General features: G+C 48.8%; 1 protein-coding gene across 1 annotated transcript; it reads right to left on the bottom strand.

Annotated features, from left to right (window-relative positions):
• Positions 1 to 17,347: 17,347 nt before the first annotated feature.
• Eif1b (eukaryotic translation initiation factor 1B) lies at positions 17,348 to 20,041 on the bottom strand. The gene is made up of 4 exons (XM_051140555.1): positions 19,802 to 20,041; positions 18,498 to 18,661; positions 18,136 to 18,237; positions 17,348 to 17,744 (listed from the first exon to the last, which is right to left on the bottom strand). Exons 1-4 carry the CDS (start codon positions 19,830 to 19,832, stop codon positions 17,700 to 17,702), a joined length of 342 nt encoding a protein of 113 aa, XP_050996512.1. The 5' UTR covers positions 19,833 to 20,041; the 3' UTR covers positions 17,348 to 17,699.
• Between the last annotated feature and the right edge of the window lie 4,666 nt (positions 20,042 to 24,707).

Below are 24,707 nucleotides of genomic sequence, written 5' to 3'. Positions count from 1 at the left end.
GGGAGGGAGGGAGAGAACACCTCCTGTCTCCACCTCTCCCTCTAAGTAACTTAATACTTTCTATTAGGCTCTGTCTCTCCCCCCTCCTTTTAAAAATATTTATTTATTTAATGTATATGAGTGCTTTTTACCTTCCGGCCAGAAGAGGGCACCATATCTCATGTTGCTGGGGAATCTAACTCAGGACCTCTGTGTGAGCAGGTGGTGCTCTTAACCTCTGAGCCATCTCTCCAGCCCTAGGCTCTGCCTCTTAAAGGCCATGCCACCTCCCGATAGTGCCAACCTGGGGGACCAAGCCTATAACTCAGAAGCCTCTGGGGCATACTCCCAGAGTGGACTTTTCTGGAACATCACCGCTAACTGCCAAGAATGAGTGAGAAAGAGCAGTGGCAAGAGTCAGCAAAGATGTCTCTTCATAAAGTCTCCTGTCTGACAAGGAGATGCCAGATGTCCACAGACAGGGAGGAAGTCACATTGCAACCCGGCTCCTCTCTCTCTCTCTCTCTCTCTCTCTCTCTCTCTCTCTCTCTCTCTCTCTCTTTCTCCCTCACTCCCTCTGACCCTCCCTCTCCCTCCCTACTTGTGCTTTCCTTTGGCCAAACCCAACTGCAGGCTTTGGACAGAATCCCAGGGGGTTTGGTGTCCTGACACTTGAGACTGCAGTAGGAAAGGGGAATTGGGTAGTGCTGGATCCATACTGCCTCAGCCACAGAAGCTGAGGGAGCTGAAGTTTCCCCACAGCAAAGCCATGTTAAAGCAGAGAGAGCCATCGGATCATCACCAGCACCATTCAAGTACTGCCCAACTGCCAGACATCCAGACAGATACCAGCTTCGGGCCATCACTGACAGAGCAGGCCTGGACTTCCCAACCCCTCCTTTACTCAGTCACGTGCTCTCAGTCACACCCCCTGCCCCCCACCCCCTGTTAGCAACTGTAATTGTCCCAATTTCATCTGACATGCTTCCATTTTTAGGAAGCAGCGATTTCCTGGCAGGCGTGGCTCTCTCCAGCGCCCAGCCTTATTCCCTGGGTGTCTAATGAACTCCAGGCCCTGTTCAAAAAGTCTCAGCTGATAATGTGACACCAAAAGATCACCAAGGTCCTAAGGTAAGAGAGGACCCATACAACCATGAGGACCTGAGTTCAAATCCTTAGGGCCCACATATAAATCCTGGCACAATCACATGCACCTGTAACCCCAGAACTATAGGAGGTGGAGACAGGAGGACTCCTGGGCCTTCCGGCTGACAGCCTAGAGATCCAGGTTCATCGAGAGACCCTGTCTCACAGGAGTGAGGTGGAGAGTGACTGAGCAGGACACCCAGCATCATTCTCTGCCTTTGAATGCATGTGCGCACACTCAGCGTGCACGCACGCGCGCGCACACACACACACACACACACACACACACACACACACACACACACACATGCGCACGCACACACCCCGAAGCCAAGAAAGTGGGATTTTGGCATATTCATGGAATGCAAGAGTACTTTGATATCCAATTGCAACCTCCTCAGAAATCTGTGGTCAAAAGCTGGTGAGACGCCTGGCTTGCTTGCTAGAGCATCTGGGGCCCCCGCTGGGTGATCCCAAAGCTGTAGCGTCCGGAGGCTTGATCGATCGCACACTGACAGGTACTGTCATCAGGCAAGGGCTCAAGCGGGTCTGTTGCTTAGAACATGTACCTGCGGCTTTCAGTGTAACATGGGCTTCCTCACGTGATCATTTGACTCTAAGGATGACAAGAAAGAGAGCTGAGCTTGTGAGGGCACAAGAGTGACTGGGCATCACCGGTGCCAGCATCTGGTGACTGTGAAAGCTGGTCAGGGGAGTGGGCAACATGTGTCCCAGGCTAGTCTTGAAGCATGTAGGAAAAGAATGACCTGGAATATCCTGGTATTCCAGCTTCCACCCCTCAGTGACGGAATTGCAGGTCTGACCCACCAGGCCAGGCTTTGTAGATGCTAGGCAGGCACTCTGTCAACTGAGCTACAACCCAAGGCAGGACCCCTCTCTGGGTGATGGAGGAGCATCTTCGCCATACTAAGAACAACATTGTCACTGACAGATACATATGAGTTCAGACATGGAAAAATACGACAAACTTATAACTAAAATGTCTTAAGAGGCTATTCAAGGCCTGGGTTAATAGCCACAATAGGAGCCAGGTGTGGGGCATGTCTTTAATCCCAGCACTCGGGAGGCAGAGGCAGGAAATAGCTGTGGATTCAAGGCCAGCCTGGTCTACAAAGCTAGCTAAGGACAGCCAAGGCTACACAGAGAGACCCTGTCTCGAAAAACCAACCCCCCCCAAAAACCCCAAACAAAAACCCAGGTACAAGATACCTAGGGTATGCATAAACTATAAAATGGGAGTTTATATAAAGTTTAAAAAGCGGAAGTGTCCATCCCCTATGGAGAAGAGGAGTAAGACAAAACCACCCACAACAAATGTAAAAACCCAGGTACAAGATGCCTAGAGTATGCATAAGTTTATTTAAAGCTTAATGCCTTTTCTTTTGCTCAGGGCAACTGGCTTGTCTCTGAAATGGGATACATTTTCTTGGGAGACAGGTAGCAGCCTGGCCTGTACATCAGGTGCCAGAGAGCCTAGAGAAGGGCATTTAGAACTATACAATCTTGTTTTGATTTCAATTAAATAATGATGGTATGTTCTTTGGTAATGTTAATATTATACTTCCTCTTTGAAAGAGGTCAAAATGAAACAGACCTGGATGAAAGGGAGACTGCTAACTTAAGTCAGTCTGTACGTACATGAATTCAAACTACAGAACCAGCCTCGATTGTTCTGTGCATCCTGCATACCTCATACATTTACAGTTTTAGAACTGGATAATGCTTGTGAGAAATTATATATTTTCAGAACAAAAGTACCAGACACTGACGCTGGATCAGACCGGACAGGATGCATCCTCCAGCATGCTGAGATGCTGACAACCTGCATTCCTCATGTTCCAGCCACGAGTGCTTCGGTTGCTGTTCGTCATCAGAACAGAGCAGCCCCCAGGACAGCTTCAAAGAAAGTTCCTGATTCCAGTTGGTCCAGCATTTCAGACTGTCCCACACAGGACTTTTTTGTTTTGTTTTGGTTTGGTTTTGGTTTTTGGTTTTTCGAGACAGGGTCTCTGTGTTAGCCTTAGCTATCCTGGACTTGCCTTGTAGACCAGGCTGGCCTTGAACTCACAGCAATCCGCCTGCCTCTGCCTCCCAAGTGATGGGACTAAAGGCGTGCATGCGCCACCACGCCCGGCCACACAGGACTTTTATTAAGTCCAAATTTCTCAATATTTAGAGACTGGGCCACAAATGCTATCTCTAGTTTGTTTAACCATTTTCCCAGTTTTATTTGGGCCCCTACATAGGTATTATTCTTCCCAAATCAGCCAGAAGAAGCCTTAAGAGAGCGATGTCCCATTTCCCTTAAGGGGGGTTGAGTAAGGCTTGGGGCTATGGATGTTTATTTCCATCGGGAATTGGTTATGTTATTATTGGTCTTATTCAGGGAGAGAACAAGACTGGACTCAGGGATTTTTCTCTGAGAATATAGAAATATATAGGAATGATAGGACCAAAGGTAGATTATTGAATCTACTCTTTAACTTAAGGCCTTAATTGTTACTCACAAGGCTAGTTTAATTCATTGGTATAGAAATTTGTATATTGATGTAAAATAAGTTTAATTCTAATTCATTGTACTATTCAATTTTATCACAAGAATATACATCCTAGGTTCAATAGCTAGATGAGGTAAAATATTTAGATAAGGTCTTCAAAAACCTCAGAGATCTAAAGAATATGGCATTTAAAGATTTTTTTTTTTAATTGTTTTGAGGATTCTCTGAAAATGAGACAGGTTGACTCCGGGCAACACCCAGCCTGCCTCAAAGAAGGTAATGAGCATCGAGGAACCTCCTTATGGAGATAGCTTCAGATGTGGCAAACCAGCCAGTGGTCAAAAGTGTCCTTGTTTTCTGCCACAGATAGAATTCTGCCTGAAATGGGCAAGCTTGGATACGGGTGGAGTTGATGACCAAACTCTGCCAAGACAAGGTAAGCAAGTCCTCAATAGTCTCTGCTTCACAAACATGTCTGTCAGACATACTGGACCAGACGGCTGAAGATGATGCTCCAACATGTTAGGGAGTTTTGAGTGACTGTTCAGGCAGCAAAGTGTCCCTGTCATGTTTTCATTTTGGAAGCTGTTAACCTACACTTCCTGTTTACTCAGGCAATTAATTTAATTCCTTCTCAAGTCTCTGATGGGGTTGAAGACAGCAAAACATTGTGAGTACAGCATAAATATAACGCTTGTTTTGTGGTTCTTTCCCGCCCCCCCCCCCCCTTTGAGACAGGGTTTCTCTGTGTAGCCTTGGCTGTCCTGGACTCGCTTTGTAGACCAGGCTGGGGTCGAACTCACAACGATCCACCTGCCTCTGCCTCCCCAGTGCTGGGATTAAAGGTGTGTGCCACTACTGCCCGCCTGTGTTTTGTGGTTCTTGTGTTTGTATATTGTTACAATATAAATGTATAGGTAAACCTTTTTTTATGATTAGACTATAAATGGGAATTGTGGAGGAATGTCTTAAGCATATGTAACAACTGCTAATGAAGGGCTGTTTAGCCAATCAGCGGGGCAGAAGGACAGGAAGTGGAAGGTGGGACTTCTTGGAGAGGGGCAGGAACTGAGATTTGACAGTTGATGGTTGACAGTTGCGGGGGGGGGCGGGGGAGGAGAGAAGTGCTTGGGACATATGCAGATTATGAGGATTAGTTTGTGTTAGTTTATTGTTAGATTAGTAGCAGTTTAGATTCTGCCCAGCATAGAGCTTGCAGCTTTGAATTATGTTTCAGTCTCTTTGTGTCAGTTATTGGCTTCCTAGGCCAAACAGATACAATTTACTGTAACACAACTCTCCCAATAAAACACACACAGACAGCCAAACCGGTGTACACAGCATGATCTCAGGATGAAGGTTTCCGGTTTCCATATAGCAGTGAGGCCGCAGGGAACTCCTTCCTGTTTTAGCCCCAATTCTTCTGTGCAGAGCTCATCCTTGCCACAGTAACTGTGCTAATTTTGTAAATGTTCTCTTTCCTCACTCCCCACCTTGTCTGTTTACAGGCTCTGTAGCCCAGGTCAACCCTGAACTCATGATCCTCCCATGGCAGATTCCTAAGGCTGGGTTACAGGCACTCAGCCCCATGCTCAGCTTGGAATAAATGTTACCTTTTTATAAAGAAGACCCCTTCGAGCAGGGCATGGTGGCGCACGCCTTTCCCAGCACTCGGGAGGCAGAGGCAGGCGGATCGCTATGAGTTCAAGGCCAGCCTGGTCTACAAAGTGAGTCCAGGACAGCCAAGGCTACACAGAGAAACCCTGTCTCGAAAAACCAAAACCAAAAGGGGGGGGGTTGGTTTTATAGTCACAGGACTTGAGCCTCTCTAAGTTGGAAGACCTAGAAACGTTGGCCTTATCTTGTATTTAAACAATCTCCCCTGTGTAGCAGCAGTGGTACCCAGAGGGGACTCAGCCTCTCCAGGACCCTTGGCCCTCACTTGGATCTCACTGGTATGTGTTCCGTATTGATACTGGAGGTTACTTATCTGGCCACAGGTTTGTTTTGACCTCCAGCTATTTGAGCTTAACATCATTGTGTCTAATACCGTAATTTACAAATGTCATTAGCACCAAGGCTTGGATTATGACTTCTTGTGGGTTCTAGGGGCTCCTCCTAAAGTACATAATGAGTCTAGGATTTGAGTGCAAGTAGTCACGGGAAAAGCCATTCCCCCAAATCCTTTTATAGGAAGGCCAGCGTGAGTCAGAGGTAGACAAAGAGCAAATTGCTAAGAAGGAAGCATTGAGCGCTCATCTTCTGGGCACCTGTGTGAAAGACAAAAGAAAGCCCCCACGTGGAGGAAGTGAGGGTGTTTGTCGCCTGGCTGCCAGGAGTACCGGTTCCCTGACTTTTCTAGACAGTCATTCCCACCATGTGTTCCCATAGGCAGAAGAAGGCTCTTCTAGAAGCAGGACGCAGAGGACACAACTGTCAGGCAGCATCCACGCGCACAGCGGGAGGGCTCTGGCAGTGTCCTCAGAAAGCTGGTTTTGTCTTGTCTCCCCTACGGCTCCTGGCACCGAGGTGACACTGTCCATGTGAAGAGTTGGAAGCATGTTTCTCACAGCCATGCTGAGGACTTTCCATGGGAAATGAAATGAGTTAGGCGGGTCGTTGCATAATGCTAATTTGTTCAAATCTCTTTCTGTGTTGGGGTGAATCACACAGACAGTATGCATCCTGTGCCTGCAAGGCAGGCGCGGCTTCTCCCCGGAGAGTTTGCTACTTTCTGAGCAAGACTGAATAGTCAGGCCAATTCTCCTCATGCTTGGTGACTCTCCTGGGTGTTTTCTGCAAAACTTTGGTGGGATCCAGGCTGCTGTGGTACTACTGATTTCCAGCAGCATGTGGCTACAGGGATTGCAGTGGGGAAGGAAAGCTTAACTAAAGAGGGAGCTCTAGCTTGCTTCCTCCCGCACAGGCAGGAGCCTGGGAGGGCAGCCCAAGGACTGTGCTGAGATCAGACCTTCTCCCTTGGGGTACATACAGTGGACTGCTTCTTCCCTTGGGCCCTTTGGTGGGTACTTTGTCTGTTTGTTGAGACAGGGTCTCACTGTGTAGCCCTGGCTGTCCCAAACTCTGTATGTAGACCAGGTTAGCCTCAAACTCACAGGGAGGTCTCTGCCTCTCAAGTGCTGGCATTATTTTCCATTTTAAGACAAGGTTTCGGCCGGGTGGTGATGGTGGTGGTGGCGCACGCCTTTAATCCCAGCACTCAGGAGGCAGAGGTAGGCGGATCGCTGTGAGTTCGAGGCCAGCCTGGTCTACAAAGTGAGTCCAGGACAGCCAAGGCTACACAGAGAAACAAACAAACAAACAAAAAGACAAGGTTTCATGAAGCACGGGCTAGCCTCCAACTTACTATGGAGTGGAAGATGGCCCTGGACTTCTGACCCTCTTGTCTACGTGTGCCACCACCTGAGCACTAGGATTACAAGTCACCCGTCCCAGTTTCTGTGGTGTTTGGGATCGGGCCTCAGGCACGCCAGGGAAGCCTGCTACCAACGGAACCATATCCTCAACCTCTTTTATGTAACACCTCTCTTTCTGTACTACAAAGGGACACTGTACGTCAAGGACTATGACAGCAGGTATAAGGACAGGTGCCACAGATGGCCCAGGGTGGCCAGTATCAAATGGCTTCTCTGGTTTGTTATTCAATTGGACACCATGGTATCTTGGGCCTCTCAAGCAGTAGGTTTTGATGGATGTGGTGGGAAAGACAGCAGCCTTGACCTTTCACCTGTGGCTTCCCCGCTATAGATGTGAACGTGGGAGAAAAGGCTCATTGCCTTCAGTAACTGGTGTCAGGTGGGACACAGTTCCCAGGTTTTGGGGACCCTGGGGACCTCTGTGGCCAGTTGTTATAGAGCAGAATGAGGCTGGTGAGACTGAGGTCTGGGTATGGGGATGAGAGGAGGCTAAAGCCCTCTCTCAGACAAAGGAGTCTCTCCTTACCTCCCCACCCACCTGCCCTGTGAAACTCCCACAAAAATTCCATGGGGCCAAGCATGCTAACTAGTGCACGCTTTTAACCCCTGTGCCTTGGAGGCAGAGGCAGGTGGATCCCTATGAAATCAAAGCCAATCCAATGTTCACAGTAGGTCCAGGCCAGCCAGAGCTACATAGTGAAACCCTGTCTCAAAATCAAATAAAACTGTTGGAAAGCTATTTAGTCAGGAGGATTGTTACCTCTCTCTCTCTCTCTCTCTCTCTCTCTCTCTGAGACCAAATACTTGGCAAAAAGTGATTCAAGGGAGAGTGGATTATAAGAATAGGGTTTTTCACTGGGCGTGGTGGCACACACCTTTAATCCCAGCACTCAGGAGGCAGGGGCAGGTGGATCGCTGTGAGTTCGAGGCCAGCCTGGTCTACAAAGCGAGTCCAGGACAGCCAAGGCTCCACAGAGAAACACTGTCTTGAAAAAAAAAAAAAGAATAGGGTTTTTCAAGACCTGGAGCACAGGCAGGGAGCAGCATCCATGCAGCAGGGATATATGGTAACTGCTTGCCCACATCTCGGGGGTAGGGGGTAGAAAACAGAGATGAGACAGGAAGGAGGCTACAAACTTGAAGGCCACTCTGAAGCAGCCCACTTCTCCTGAGGCCCTATCTCCTGTGGTTCCCCAACCACCCAATACAGCTGAGGGTAAGTATTCAAACAAGCCTGTGGGGGACATTTTACAACGCAGGGACGGCCTCTTCCTAGTTATTTTTATCTATCATCAATGAATGTGTACCCCAACACCCACACACCTCACCCCTAATTACTAGAAAAAAGTAATGGAGGCATAAAGTATTACTCAATATCTCTGTTTGTTTCTCTGTTCGTGAGGGTGCAGCGTGGGGCCTTGTATATGTTGGCATTCCACTCCTGAGCGTCACTCCCAGAGTTATTGAATAAGACTGATAAGCTGGATCTTTCTTTCTTTTTTCTTTTTTTGGATTTTCAAGACAGAGTTTCTCTGTGTAACAGCGCTGGCTATCTGGACTCACTTTGTAGACCAGGCTGGCCTTGAACTCACAGAGATCCGCCTGCCTCTGCCTCCTGACTGCTGGGATTAAAGGTGTATACCCATGCCTACCTGATTTTTTTCTTTTTTTTTTTTTATACTCTGCCAAGCTGACTTATTTTCTGCATGTAGAGGAGTCACTGTGAAAGACCAGAAAAGCCACATTGGCTCATTTTTGAGGCAAATTGTGAGGTTGACTAGTTGTCTTTTTCTTAGCTCTACACAAGAAAGTTGGCTAGTGGTTCAGTTTGGGAGTTCATATTTTTTTTTCAGTAGTAGTGACAAAGATTGTCTCCTTCCATTTCTTTTCTTTTTTTTCTATTATTGTTGTTGTTGTTATTATTATTTTTCTAGACAGGGTTTCTCTGTGTAGCCTTGGCTGTCCTAGACTTCCTTTGTAAACCAGGCTGGCCTTGAACTCATAGCGATCTGCCAGCCTCTGCTTCCGGAGTGCTGGCAGTAAAGGTTTGTGCTACCACCCCCAGCCTTTTCTTTTCTTTCTTTTATGCAATCTCATTTTCTACCCAGATTAACCAGGCTGGCCAAGAACTCACAGCGATTTCCCAAGTGCCGTGATTACAGGTGTGAGCCACAGCACCTGCTCCTAATAATTTCTCATAGCTGCATTTAAGGAGCTCTGTGGCTTGCTTGTCTCTGCCTTCCTTGGAGCCTCATACCCATGACAGCAGTGCACGCTAACTGCTTGATTATTTCCCCGTTCCCTGGCCAAAAGCTTTGACAGCAAGAACATTGCCCATTGCTAGAGAATTGCATCTGATACTTACAACATCTAGAGACCTGACGTTTTTAAAGGATTAAAAAAAAAAAAAAAAAAGGTGCAAAATTCAGCTCCAGAATTACAGGGATCTGAATAGGCAACACCTTGAAGGCTTAGCTGTGTTTGTGTGGGGGTGAGTCACCCTCTGCTGTTGTTTGCTGCCCAGGACATTGGACTGGAGCCTTATGCATGCAGGGCAGGAGCTTTACCACTAAGCCACCGCCTCTGCCCTCCCTTTAAAAATGTTTTTTGAGTACAGAACTTACTCTGTAGCCTGCGCAATCTTTGAACTCACACGCTTCTTGCTTCAGTCTCCCAAGAAGCAAGGATTACTGGCCTGTACTACCAGGCCTAGACGTAGCAAGCTCTTGTTTGAACGGTTGGGGAGAGAGATTGCCTACTCCAGTGCAGACCTGGGAGCCATGAGGTAGTGCTTTGGTGTGCCCCTCTTTCTTGGCCATAGCCAGCTTTCTCATGGGAGTGTCAGACAACTTAGGGACCAGATCACCACCCAGAAGGTGGACCTCTGAGAAGGGAGCTTCCCTGTGGCCTGGAGCTGGGCACCTGCCTCTTTGGAGTTCTGAAAGGGGCAGGCGCAGGACCAAGACTGAGACTGACGTAGGGCCATGTGGTATGCCACACGTTCCTTATTCCATGTGTATGTACACATATTTGTACATATTTGGCTAAACTTGACTTCACGGAGCCCAGAGTGTCACTCCAGGTTTGGTAACATCAATATGGTCTGAATCGGCTTTGATAAGTTCATAATGTCAATGAGCACATGGGATGCAGAGCCATCCTGCCTCTGTTTATACTCAAAACAGAGCCAAAAGCCACCGGGAGAATGCACAGCCTGCGAGCCACAGTTTCACACAACAGGGGCACAGGCCACGCCTGAGTCAGGGGCTCTAATTGCCTGCCGTCTTCCTGCATCCTCGCTGTTACATCTTTCAGTCCTGTTGAGGCCATCTTCTGAGCTTACTTTTTAAAAAAATAATTTATTTAATTTTACTTTATGTGCATTACTGTGTGAGGGCGTCAGATCACATGGGACTGGAGTTATAGACAGTTGTGAGCTGCCACTGGGAATTGAACCTGAGTCCTTTGGAAGAGCAGCCAGTGCTCTTAACTACTGAGCCATTTCTCCAGCCACCGGGCTTTCTTTTTCCCATCTTCCTTTCTTCTTTACCTCCCTCCCTTCTCCTTTTGTCACAGGGTTTCTCTGTATGGACCTGACTGTCCTGGACTCACTTTGTAGATCAGGCTGGCCTCGAACTCTGAGATCCTCCTTCCTCTGCCTCCCGAGTGCTGGGATTAAAGGCGTGTGCCACCACCTGCCTGGCTGTTTGTCTGCTTTTTGAAACAAGGTTTTACTTTATAGCTCAAAATGTCCCTAAACTTGAGATCTTCTTGTCTCCACTTCCCTTTAGCTTCAAGGGCCTTGTCGGCCACGATATAAAATAGAAAAGCTCCGTTGTGTCAGGCAGAGCACACCTCACCACAGGTTTCTGCAATCCTAGCTGGGTATGTTTATATCAGTGCCCAGTGTTTCACTCACGTGCATCTCATAACTCCTACTGAACACCTGTTAAAAATGTGAACTCCTCTGATTTTCCCTGCAGAGATTTCATCTCAGGCAGCTGTATAACACCTCCTCCTTCTATTTTTCGAGACAGGGTTTCTCTGTGCAGCCTTGGCTGTCCTGGACTCACTTTGTAGACCAGGCTGGCCTTGAACTCACATCAACTTGCCTGCCTCTGCCTCCCAAGTGCTGGGATTAAAGGCGTGCGCCACTACCGCCCGGCTGTGTACCTCCTATACCAGCATTCATGTCCTACACTCACGTTTTCTAAAACTGTGACCAGGTGATTACTATTCACGAGGAGGATGCCCCACATCCACTGATTACGACAAAAACAGTTACTGCAAGGCTGTGCCCAATCATTCTAATGAGGTGCACAGGGGGTCTTCTCAGGAAAGGTGTACCCCATGCCCTCTACCAGGCGTGCCTTAAATTCTTCCCCATAGTTGTTTTAAAATGCCCTGACAAAAGCAACTCAAAGGAGAAGGTGTTCATGAAGAACTCAAAGCCACTAGTCACAGCACAGCCCCAGCCGAGAGCAGAGAGAGTGAACGGATGCCCCCCCCGCCCCTCCCCCACCATAGCATCGTCCAAGCTCCTCTGCCCAGGAAGGGGTAGCTCTTGCATTAGCCAGGTTTTCCCATGAGCAACCGTGGCAATCAAGCTAATTCCTTTCCCTAAAAAAACCAATGCAAACGAGAGCAGACCAATACAGACATGTAAGTGCTGATTATAAGTGGGCGGATAGCACCACCCAGCAGCCACTGCTGAAACTGCATCTATTTTTCTTTTTCTTTTTTTCTCTTAAAAATCGAGACAGCTGTGGCTTTGTGGCTCAAATAGACAACTCTGCTCCTGCCACACTTCACAGCAACATGAGTGAAAAGAGAAAGAGAAATGCTATCTTCAGGGTAGTACATGTGCACGGGGTCTCAAGCACAGTTTTTTAATTGAGCTTTTCCAATCCATGAACACTAGATGATACGAGCAGACAGACGTGGCCACAGTCCACGTCAAACTAAACAACAAGCCTGCCTTGAGTTCCCCACCACGGCTTATTCCAGATGGTGTCAAGTTGATAACGAGCACCGGCCATCACAGGTGCCATCGCTTCCACACGCTCTTTTATTCTAGAGAATCACCCCAACTCTGTCCTCTAAGTGAGCTTTGGGAGGACAAGTCCTCTGCAACCCAGACACCAGGCAAGTGGCTGCTGTGAGGAGTGTCTCTAGAGACGGGGCTGAGCGTCTCTTTCAGACACAGGGGCCCAGGGAAGTGGGGGCTTCTCCCCACCCCACCCCCACCCCAGGGCGCTTCTAGAACAGATAGGTGTCCAGGAGGTAGGTGCTTTTCAGAGGTTTTGATTTATTTTTCTTGAGTCTGAGAATGTATCCGGCATGATTATAACCCATCAGCAACTCTGTCTCTGGGGTCTTTTCTCTAAGGCTGATACAAATGAAAGCACATTAATAGATGAAATTAGGAGGCCAGCCATAAATGGGCCAATACCACCACCTACTGGCATGCCTAGGTATTGATCCCCTCCGCCCCACCCCCCTCTCTTTTAACCTGTGGATCTGTGGTCCAATCAGGCAAAGCTGTTCCTGGTAACACCTGAGACCAATAGGAAAATGAAAGTGGGAAAGAAGTGCAACTTGAAGGCAGCTATCAGACAACTGATGTCTCAAGTGCAGTTCTAGATTTTGTTTTTCACAAACTGTAAGATGAAGCAGCGGGCTGGAGAGATGGCTCAGTGGTTAAGAGCACTGACTGCTCTTCCAGAGGTCCTGAGTTCAATTCCCAGCAATCACATGGTGGCTCATAACCATCTGTAACGAGATCTGGTGCCCTCTTCTGCTGTGCAGGCACACAAGTGTGCAGAATAGTGTTTAAATAAATAAATATTGTGTAGGTGTTTAAATAAAAATAAAAAATAAAAAGCCGGGTGTGGTAGCACACGCCTTTAATCCCAGCACTCGGGAGGCAGAGGCAGGTGATCGATGAGTGGCCGGAGGACCGGTTGTGCAGGACAGAAAAGCATTTTAAAAGAATTATTTATTTTTATTTTGTGTACATTTGTGTTTTGCCTTCATGTGTGAGGAAGTTAGATTATCTGGAACTGGAATTACAGACAGTTGTGAGCTGCCATGTGGGTGCCGGGAATTGAACCTGGGTCCTCTGGAAGAAGAGCCATTGCTCTTAACCACTGAACCATCTACCCAGCCACAGGAAAGCATTTTTTGACATTGCCTTTCTGACGCAGGTAGTGTTGGTGTCATGACAACTTTTTGTCAATGGCCTGGATCCTTCCCTGGCTTGCTGTATGGCCAGCCTCCTAGAAGAGAGCATTTTCCTCACTGGGCTATAGAAATCTAAAGAAGGATGGTACTCGGTGGCATGGAACAGTGGTGTGAAATGATTTCCTACCCATACATGAATCTTTATTGGAATAGTTCTATGTGGCCATCTTCCATGGCTGAGCTAAGCACTTGGAACAGAGAGGGCACTTCCATGAAACAAATATTTACTGTTAATCGTTGTGTGGAAAGTATCCAACATTACCTAATAATTTAGATTTTGAAAACTTTATAAAAAAATAGGCAAAAATATTTTCAAATAACTTGTCTAGTTTCCCTTCCCCTATTAGAGGAAAAGCCAAGTATTGTACAAACACACATACACACACCACAACACAGAGGGAGGAGAGAGGTGCGAGAGGAGGAGAGCCGGAGAGGAGAGAGAGGAGAGAGGGGTGGGAGAAGGAGAGAGAGGAGGGAGAAGAGAGAGGAGAGAGGAGAAGAGAGAGAGAGAGGAGGCTGTGGAGAGCCGCAGTAGCACAGGCAAAGGCAAGATGCTAAGATGTGTTGACCAGAGCACAGGGGTGAGGCGAAGTGAAACCCACAAGCAGATGTAGTAAGCTTTGATTCCATGAGACACAGGAGCCATCTCTGCAGGCCAATCTTGTTAATTTTGAAGTTCTGGTGATACATCCAATTGACATCCAGTGGGATGGCGTCAGGCTTGAGGACACAGGTGGCACAGTGCCATTTATGTATATCAGGCATGCTGGAAGGCACTCTGTCATATTTTGTTTTTGTTTTGTGTGTGTGTGTGTTTGTGTGTGTGGTATGCATGCATGTGGTGGGGGCAGAGGTTGATGCAGGCATCTTCCTTGATTGTTCTTCATCTTATATACATTGAGACAGGTCTCTCCCTTGAGCGCAGAGCTCACTGGTCTAGGTAGCCAGTTTGCTCCAGGGATCTTCTGTCTCTGCCTCCTGAGTGCTGGGATTACAGGTGGACTAACAGTCCTACCCAGCACCTACACCCAGCACCTCTATTTTTGAGGGGGGGGGGCATTTCAAGACAGGGTTTCTCTGTGTAGCCTTGACTGTCCTGGAATCACTTTGTAGACCAGGCTGGCCTCAAACTCACAGCAATCAACCTGCCTCTGCCTCCCGAGTGCTAGGATTAAAGGCGTGCACTGCCACTGCCTGGCCCCATACATAAGTTCTGAACCAGGTCCTGATGCTTGTGTAGCAAGCATTTTACCCACTAAGCCATCTCTGCAGGCCAGATGTGTTAAGTTCTGGTGACATAACCAAAATGATGTCCAGTGGGATGGCATCAGAACAGAATGTGATGAGATCCAGTGAGGTTTGCTTTTCTTGTGTCTGAGAGGTTCTTTGTCCAGTATGGTCAGATGGACGCATTTGGAGAGTGGGGGATGGTACCCAGGACATAAATGGCAAATTATCCGCTCTAAGCACAGAGGAGAGCGAGCACACACAACATTGTCTGGAGTGGAGCTAGATAAGGAATGGTAGCGGTTGTCCATACCTGGGACATCTCTCAGAGAGCACGGCACGAGTGGAGCTGCCCTATGTACCCCTGCAGGACCTCCAGAAGAGCAGTGCTCTCAACTGCTGAGCCATCTCTCCAGTCCAAGTGACAGCAAGTTAAAACTGCTTTTTTTCTGGACTGTAAGAGGCGGGCTGAGATCAGTGTGCAACAGTTCTGATTGTGTGTCAGCCAAGAGCCATGCTCTAGGTGCCCACAAGAGGGTGCTGGTGGATCACTATTAGCCTTAAACGCCTTTCACTTTACCTGGGACTTCCCTGGCACCCAACCTTTCCATCTTAACACTCTTGGTCTACATCAAGTGGGCTGATCCGGCACACTGTTCCTCCTGATGTCAACCAACTCCCTCAGCCTCTAATGAGTCACTGGCACTAACTCGTTCATACTACATGCTGGTGACCAGGGATACTGTCTCCTACCAGGTTTAAGTAAGTTCCCCATAGCACTGGCTGGCCTCAGAACTCAAGAGATCCATCTGCCTCAGCTTCCCTGAGTGCTGGGATTAAAGGCGTGCACTTCCACGCCTGGCTATGCAACTGCTTCTTGCACGAAGTTTATAGGCTATTCACTAGTTTCAGATGAAGGCAGGAAGCTCAGGATGCTGCTGTTGGTGACCAAGAGCAGAGTATGGGCCACAGCAATCCTACTGTCAAACAGGTAGACCGACTCGCATGAGCATTAACTGGCCATTTTGATTTTCAGAGGCATGTCATCCTACAGTGCCTTGGATTTAGAGCATCCGAGGGTGGTTTGGCAATCCTTTCCTCCCTTCCTCACGGGTGCCAATCCCACTCCATGATGGAGGAGTTCGTGGACCCTCCCACATGTGGCCTTCACCCTAATCCATGTTCCCATCATATGATAGAATGACTCTCATCAATGCTGGACAATCACTGTCCATCAGTTTATTCACCACTTATCAGGGTCCCACACAGACATCTTGCTTAGTGGACAGATGTGCTGTGTGATCTACCAAGTGATTTTCCTAGGCTGGAGGCCAGCTGGGGACACGGAAACCATGCTCCCAGTGTCTCAAACTTGTTGGGGACCTGCCATAGTGGCTGGGATGGAACTGTTCCTTCACTGTGTGGGACAATGGCCCCCTCATGAGAACAGCTTGTCACTTGAGTCACTTCTTATGCAGGGCAGCCTCCTGCTCTAGCGTCCTGAGTGGAATCTATTTACTCCAGACTGTCAAGCCTCAAAGTCCAGGGACAAATGTATTTGCCCCTGATACTCTAAGTTTTGTAGCCCGAAGCATGACTCACTGGAGAAAATGCAGCCTGTACCTTTTCACAGGAAGACTGAGCTGTGTAGATCTCCTGTTTCTGATGGGCAGGTCTCTCAAGTTATCTGGCCGTTCGGACTGAGGTTGCTCACCACTTATTCTGTGACTGGTGTCTGTTAAGTGTCAGACACTGCAGAAGACAGCAGAGGAAAGCACGCAGCCTGCACCTACAACCAATGCTCTCGGGCGGTGACACCAGCCCGGTGGCCTTCTCTTCCCATCTGAGGCATTCCCTGTCTTGACACGCACTGGTCTTCTAGGCACTTGCTCAGAGCTCAGTAAATGTATTCATACAGGATTCTGGTGCAAGCCAAGGCTTCTGTTTTACAGTGTGCTCAGCCACAGGGAGAATTAGACAACAGTAAGACAGTAAACCCGGGACGCTTCTTAAGAGACTGGCAACAGCTGGGAGTGGTAGCACAGTCTTTAGTCCCATAACTCAGGAGGCAGAAGCAGGTGGATCTGAGTTTGAAGCCAGCCTGGTCTATATGTTTCAAAACCACCAAAAGACTACCAAAAAAAAAAAAAAGGTGGAAACCCCTCCCAAACCTCCTGACCTTATCCAAGTGCAACCCCACCCCCCACCCCAGGGTGTAGAATCGGTTGGTCTTTTGAGGGTGAACCTATGACTTAGCCCTCACAGGAAGCGGAGAGCAGGCTGGCCACCGCACCACACTCAGCAGTGCACTCACACATGCTTTTCTCTGCTTTGGCTCATGGTTTCCTGGCATAGCTTTTCTGTTCAGCGAATTACTGTTAAGACCAGGGATCCAGGATAAGAACACAGATGCCTTTGTCATTCCCATGACTGACCCTGTGCACAGCAATGCTGCAGGACAGCTCGGCGCCATGCTGGACGGCCTGATGGCACTCAACCCCAGGAGTGCTTTCCACCCTGAAGACAGGTGGCACCACTCATTCCTGTAGGGCAGGGCCTGTGACGACAGGCATTTTCTGAGAGAGCCTCTTAGGGACGACAATGGCTGTGGCAGCTGTAACAGAACTCTCTCTACCTGTTGCCGTCCTAGAGCTGGTCCTCTTGATAGCCACTAGAGGCTCCGGGAAGAGACAGCTCATGTTCCTCCCTTATCCTTAGTCAGCAGATGAAATCACAAATGTGCACTGCTGGCTCAGATCTGGGGCGTAAGTGCTCCTAGTGGACTCACAGACTCTCTTTTTATTGTTAAGCTGCAGCACACATGGTTTAATACTACAACAACAACAACGGAAACATTTAATAATCAAGTGAAAAGAAACCTGAACAATAAACACTCAGAACAAAATCTTTTCCATTGGAAACATGTTAGGGCGGACCCGGGCTTCGCTCCCATCTCACGGCGATTTTCTTATGACTCAGGAGCCTACATGCCCCGTGTTTTCTGTGGCCATGCAGGTGTGAGCGGCAGCCTGAATGACTAAATAAATGCCAAGTCCGTCGTTTACCGCAGAGAACCATCTCCTGAGGCCGCCAAACTGGGTTAAGGAACAAAACCGCTTAGGAAACTTGCCGCATGTTTGGGTTCATCTTAGAATCCGTGGACCTTCAGCTGCTCCTCCTTGACGATGCCAACCTGTAAAGTAAGACTGTGCTCAGCAGAGCCATGCCAGCAGCCAGCAGCTTCCCACCACACCCCTGTAGCGGAGGGCGCAGTACAGAGCCTTACCCTCAGCAAAGACAGCTTCCCACCACACCCCTGCACACCACTGTAGGGGGGGGGGGCGCAGTACAGAGCCTACCCTCAGCAGAGACAGCGTCCCACCACACCCCTGTAGCGGAGGGCGCAGTACAGAGCCTTACCCTCAGCAGACACAGCATCCCACCACACCCCTGTAGCACAGAGGGCGCAGTACAGAACCTACCCTCTTCAGTCACTTCACTTCAGCCCTAGGCAGGAAAGGACTCTTGCCTCTTTAAAATGTTGGTTCCTAGAAGCAATCTCAAGGTCACACCCAGCCACTCACCTCCAAAAGAAACTGGCAAATGTTCTTCCTTTGGTCACCTTGAAGCTGAATAACCTCTCCGTACTCAGGGTGCTCAATCACAGTACCGTTACAGGCAAATTTCTACAACACAGAGTCAAATGCACAGGTTTCACTTGTTAGAACAAGCGTGACCCCTTTGGCCAGCTGGACAGCATCAGGAGCAGTGAGCTCCAGAACTCAATGACTCTGCAAATGACTCTGCAGGCCACACGAAGGAAGCTCTATCAGGGAAGCCACGAACTCGGCGGCTCCCGTTCTAGTAAACCTTACTCTGAGATGGAGAACAACAGAGCTTTCCTGGGCCTAGGCACGGGGACCCACCCCATTCCTGACATCATCACCTTTTTGAAAGCTTTCACAAGTTTCTTTTTGTCATAATCGTCCGCGATGCCCTGCACAGTGGTCAGCGTCTTCCTGCCGTTCCGCTGCTGGATCCTTATATGAATGTAATCCTCAGTCCCTGCCGGGAGTAAGTCGTCACCCTTAGTTGCATCAGCAAAGGGGTCTGCAGAGGGACAGGAAAACAAAAACAAAAATTAGAAAGGGCTATGTAGAAATGAGGTCCGCTGCAGGCCTGGACAGAGAGCAGCAAAGGCGCCGGTGTCCCTGCTTCCTTCCTGCAGGTGAGGATGGGGCTCGCTGATACTAAGTTTTCCAAACGAGAAAAATCTAAGCAGACCGATATTTGAGCTTAAAAAATAAAGAATATCAGTGTTGAAGGCACCCTCTAAGGAGACAAAAGCATCTGTGGAACCCTGAGTTCACACAGCCACCACAAGGACGTGCATCATCGCCACTGTATTCCCACAACGGCATTCAAAAACACCCACCCCAATCAGTTAACACGGCGACCCGAGCCTTACATAAAATACACATAAACACACACATGTGACCTCAAGAGGTGTAGTTTACAAGTGACTGCGAGCAGAGGCAACAGGACCACTTCCATGCCAAATCAGAGAGGCTTGTATTTATCTTCATCAGATGCCTCGGAGGACCGACCGCTCAACACCAGCTGGGTCCAGCCCCGCCCCCAGCTCCTGCCGGCTGCAGGTCTCTCAGGCACCATCCCTCTCCCCTTCCCAGTCGCCTTAAGAGTCGCAGATCCCCTAAGCCTTCAGCCTCCCCAGTCTCCCAAGAACCCAGCAACCCCACCCCCACCCCACTTGAGAGTCACGGGTGCCCCAGTCGCCTGAAAGCTGTCAGGTTCCCCAGCTTCTGAGCCCCACCCCTCCAGTCTCCTCGCAAAGCCCTGGCCAGTTCCGAAACCCCCAAGAGAGTCCCCGAGACTCGCTGCTTCCCTGCCACCGTCATGTTCCCCGCAAGGCTCTAGCCCTAGTCTCTGCGTCCCCGGCAAACACTCTAGCCCCCTTGTAGGTCTCTAAAGCCACTGCCAAGTCCTCGCAGCCCTGGCTGCTGTCTCTGCAGTCCTGACAAGTCCCCCAACCCTCCTTGAGTCCCTGACACCTCTGTCCCCCAATCCCCGGCCCGGCCCTGGCCTCCTGTAGGTTGCAGGTCCTCATAAGGCGGCTCCGAAGCTGTAAAGAAGCCGTCCCTGGGACCCGGGGAGCCCCAGTCGCCATCTTCTGCGCGCCGAGACAAAGCCCACAAGGGATGCGGGCGGCGGCCGGTGACTGGACCTTACCGAAAGGTTGGAGGTTCTGGATAGTGGACATGCGACAATAGTGTGAGGCCGGTGAGGGGATAAAAATTCCTGCGGGGCCCGCCCGGATCACCGTGTCAGGAGGCTGCAGAGGCGAGAAACGGAAATCAATGAAGTAGCGGAAGCCCGAGGCGCAGGAAGACGCGGAGGCGGCGGTACCCGGCGCGAGCAGGAAAGCGAAGCTGCGGCTTCTCGCACAAAATGGCCGGCGCCGCGTATTTAGCTACGCGCGCCGCCGCCACGTGACCACACGCACCGCCCGCCCGCCCGCCCTGGGTCGCAGAGCTGGGGGCTCCCGGCGGCTGCGGTCCGTCTCGCCCGAGGCGCCGGATGGAGCAACTTCCGGGTGCAACTGTGAGATACGCGCCCCCGGGGTCTGGGCCTGGGGCTCGCGGGGGCCGCGCCTCTGCAGCCCTCAGGTTGCCCTCCGTCACCCCAGGATGCCCCTGGTTTCTTTTGCAGAACTTTTGTGGGAATCTTCAGTTCTGACAAGCCCCGGGATTCCGATGTAGCAATCTATTTTTATTCTTTTATTTTTTGGTTTTTCGAGACAGGGTCTCTCTGTGTAGCCTTGGCTGTCCTGGACTCGCTTTGTAGACCAGGCTGGCCTCGAACTCACAGCGATCCACCTGCCTCTGCCTCCCGAGTGCTGGGATTAAAGGCGTGCACCACCATGCCCGGCTCCGATGTAGCAATCTATATCAAACGTAGTCTCGTTTGTATCAGGTGTCACGACCTGGCCTCTAGTAGAGTCAGGTGTGCGTAGAGTGCGTAGAGTGAACACGCTACAAATCCCGCCTGACAAGGGCCGGGGCAGGTTCTGAGCGGCGCAGTTGCCTGGTACTAGGTGAAGGTGAGTGCAGCAGATAAAAGTAACTAAAGAGGAACCATGCACAACCATCAGCGGACCGTGGGGAGCCGGCTTATCTATGCAGCACCTACACAGGTGGTTGGCTTTCTAGACCAAAGAAATAGACTAAAATGTAGGAGTTCTTAATCTTTTTTTGTGTGTGTGGGCCTAGCCTATCGGCCTCGCGTTGAAATCATTTTGCGGGCCTGATGTAAGACTTTAGAAGCCATACGTTGATAACACAGTATGTGCCTGTTTAGCAAGCTGTTCAATAAGATGTAGCAGTAGAACTAATTACTACTGCATTTTCCTTTTCAAAAAGATGTTGTGGCCGGGCATGGTGGTGCATCCTCTGTTATACAGAGAAACCCTATCTCGAAAAACCAAAACATATTTTTATGTGGTTGAGTGAGTGTATGTACTGTGTGCATGCAGTGCCCACACAGGCCAGAAGAGGGCGTCATATGCCCTGGTACTGGAATTACAGATGGTTATGAATTACCATTATTGGGGTGATCTTTTTGTGCGCTGTGTTAAAATTATCTTTGTATTACTCAAATCCTGGTTTCTGTGCCAGCAGAGAGCTGAGTAAAAGCTGGACTTTAATCCCAGCACTCACGAGGCAGGCAGATCTCCAGGTTTGAGCCAAGCCTGGTCTACAAAGTGAGTCCAGGACAGCCAGGGCTGTTACACAGAGAAAAGAAAAGAAAAAGAAATATAATGAGTCTCCGTGTCATTACCCATCTGTTGTCAGTCTCACAGAAAGTCCTGTTTTAACACCATGTGGGTCCTGGGAACAGAATTCAGGTCTTGTGCAGGAGCAGCAAGTGCTCGTAACTTCCGGGCTGTGCCTCGAGCCACGTTACTATAATCTCCAAAAGGCAGTAAGCATCGTAAGTGCAGTGTAAATGCTTCAGTGACTTCTATTAGTACCAAGTGGCCGCTCATTCTAGAACTCCTTTGCATGGTTGCCTATGTCCACAAGGGAAGGACGTGCTCCATTGTGCTTACAGGGTAGACAAACAAACAAACAAACAAACCCACATCCCCGACCCCACCCCACCCTACATCCACCAGTCAAATTTTAGGGGCATTGCTTACTCAGTTTTATTTTTATGCCATCATCTGAAAAACACTAGATTAAGAATACTTAGCCAGGTGTGGGGGTGTACGCCTTCGATCCCAGCACTCGGGAGACAGAGCAGGTGGATTGCCATGAGTTTGAGACCAGCCTGGTCTACAAAGGGAGTCTAAAACAGCGAAGGCTACACAGAGAAACCCTCTCTCAAAACAACAACAACAACAACAACAAATGATACTTAAATTGACAGTCTTTAACACGTAGCATTTTCATGTGGGTTCTGGGGCCAGAACTGAATTTTCAGGCTTGTCCAGCAAACCCAAGCAACCTCATCAGCCCTTGAGTAATTTTTAATTATCTATGCATACATATATAATCATATATATTAAATATATATTGAAAATATATATATTCCTGGCTGTTGGCCACAGGAGCTGTTTTTCTTGGTTCCTTACAAAAGGGACACTGTAAAAATATATAATATAAAATAAATATTTTCTGTTCTAACATAGCAACACTAATTTCTAATGTAGTCTACAAAGTAGTCTCTATAAAAAGCATAGACTAGAGCTGGGCATGGTGGCACACGCCTGTAATCCCAGCACTTGGGAGGCAGAGGCAGGCGGATCACTGTGAGTTCGAGGCTAGCCTGGTCTACACAGAGAAACCCTGTCTCCAAAAAACAAAAAACAAAACAAGAAAAAAAAAAAAAGCACAGAATATACAAAATGTGTGTTTGTTTCCCCCTTTTTCTTACTAGGCAACCATCACCACACTGTATTCCATGGCTTCTCAGATGCAGCCGAGGGTGGGTGGGCCAGAGGAAAGCTTTTAAGGAAATGCAGAAAAGCTTTAAACTTTTCTGAATTCCGGAGCTGGAGAGATGGTGCAGGCTTGCTGTTCTTTCAGAGGACTGCTGTTTGGTTCCCAGTACCCACGAGGGCCAGCTCTCAACCGCCTAGAACTCCAGCTCCAAGGGGGTCTGATACCCTCTTTCTTCCAGATTCTGTGGGCATCTGTACTCATGTGTACACACACACACACACACACACACACACACACACACACACACACACGGAAATCTTCCAAGTTTCACTGTCATCACAGCTGTTAGTAGAATGTATCCCTCCGTTTAGAAGTAAGGCTTTAGTTAGAAGTACCCAAGAGAGCTACATTTTGAGCCAAGCAAACACAGAAACAGGTTAAAGGCCCTTCTTACTTTGCCTTCATGGGCGTTGTGTTTAAGCCTCTGGTATATGATGCATAGCACAGAGCTCTTGTAGCGTAGCTGGTCTGAATTGAAATGTGAGGTAAATATAAAGTGTGCGCAAACTTCTAAAGACTTACATCTACCTGCTTGCTTTACTTAAAAAAAAAAAAAAAAAGTAGCTACTAAAGATTTCACACTATTATGTAGCTTAAATCCAATTTCTTTTTTCTTTGGTCTTTCGAGACAGGGTCTTTCCTGTCCTGGGCTCACTTTGTAGACCAGTCTGACCTTGGAGCTCACAGAGATCCACTTGCCTCTGCCTCCCGAGTGCTGGGATGAAAGGCGTGTGCCACCACCACCACCTCCCCCCTACCCCTGGTTGTAAATCCAATTTCTAAGAGAGAACCCTGTTTGGAATTCAAGAATCTCAAATTTTTAATAAAAAGAATGGAAGCATTTAAGTTGAGTGTGTCTGGCTTTAAGTGGTAACAGTGGGGGTTTAAGGGGGCCATTTCTGGGTCACAGAGAACAGCTAAGGAGGTGAGGGAAGATAAAGGAGTGATGGTTGGGAAAGGAAAGTTCCTGAGATTAGAGGTTAGACCCTCCAAATCAGGGTCTTAACATCCACACGGCGACAACATACAGGAAACCATGTGTCTCCAGGGAGAGGACCTACCAGGTGTCCGGGAGGAACAGCTTTGCCTGGCTGTTGGCCACAGGAGCTGTTTTTCTTGGTTTCTCATAAAGGGGACACTGTGATGTAGCTAGCAGTCACCCTGGCAGTTTGCCTGCACGGAAACAGTAATGGACAGCTGTATCTTACATCCGGTAGACATGGAGGCATGGTATCTGGTTAGAACCCAGGGTCCTTGACCGTCCAAAGACGTGTCTCCTGTACAGGATTTGTGACCACAACACTAGAGTGACTCAGATGTGTGTCTGCAGTGAGTTCAATCCACACACATCCTTGGCTGTTGCACTCAGAATTCAACATTGCATCCTGCCAAGGCCACACTTGCACTGGCTGTTCCTGGCCAGAAACTGAACACACACGAAAGATAATGCAGACTGGAGCCGGGCGTGGTGGCGCACGCCTCTAATCCAGCACTACGGAGGCAGAGGCAGGCTGATCGCTGTGAGTTCAAAGCCAACCTGGTATATAAAGTTCAGGAAAGCCGAGGCTACACAGAGAAACCCTGTCTCAACAAACAAACAACCAACCAAACAATAAAATGGGCCTGGAGAGATGGCTCAGTGTAAGAGCACTTGCTACTTTTCAGAGGTCCTGAGTTCAATTCCCAGCACCACATGGCAGCTCACAACTGTCTATAATTGCAACTCCAGTTTCCAGAGGATGCAACACCCTCTCATAGACATACATGCAGGCAAAACACCATGCAAATAAATAATTTTTTAAAAAAGAAAAAAAAAAAAAACAAATAAAATAAGAAACCCTGTCTCAAAATACCAAAAAGGGGGAGAAAGGATGCAGACTAGTTACAGAAAGAGATGAGGGTCCTTCTCATGGGCTCAACACTCCCAGTCAGACCAGCTGCATCTCATTAAATTTGTGCAGAAGCCCAAGATTCTTACAACAGCTCCTTCTCGCTTCCCAGGGCCACCACTTCTGGCTCCTCTTCCTCACAGCTCTGCCCCCCCCCCCCCCAGGGCCATCACTTTCTGGCTCCTCTTCCTCACAAGCTCCGCCCCTCCTCCCTTCCCCCCCCAAGTCACCAAACTTGCTGCA

This window comes from Acomys russatus, chromosome 32, assembly GCF_903995435.1.
Source record: "Acomys russatus chromosome 32, mAcoRus1.1, whole genome shotgun sequence".
In the NCBI taxonomy this organism is placed as follows: domain Eukaryota; kingdom Metazoa; phylum Chordata; class Mammalia; order Rodentia; family Muridae; genus Acomys; species Acomys russatus.
Note: the sequence above shows the minus strand (reverse complement) of the source record. Positions and strands in the feature narration are given on the sequence as shown.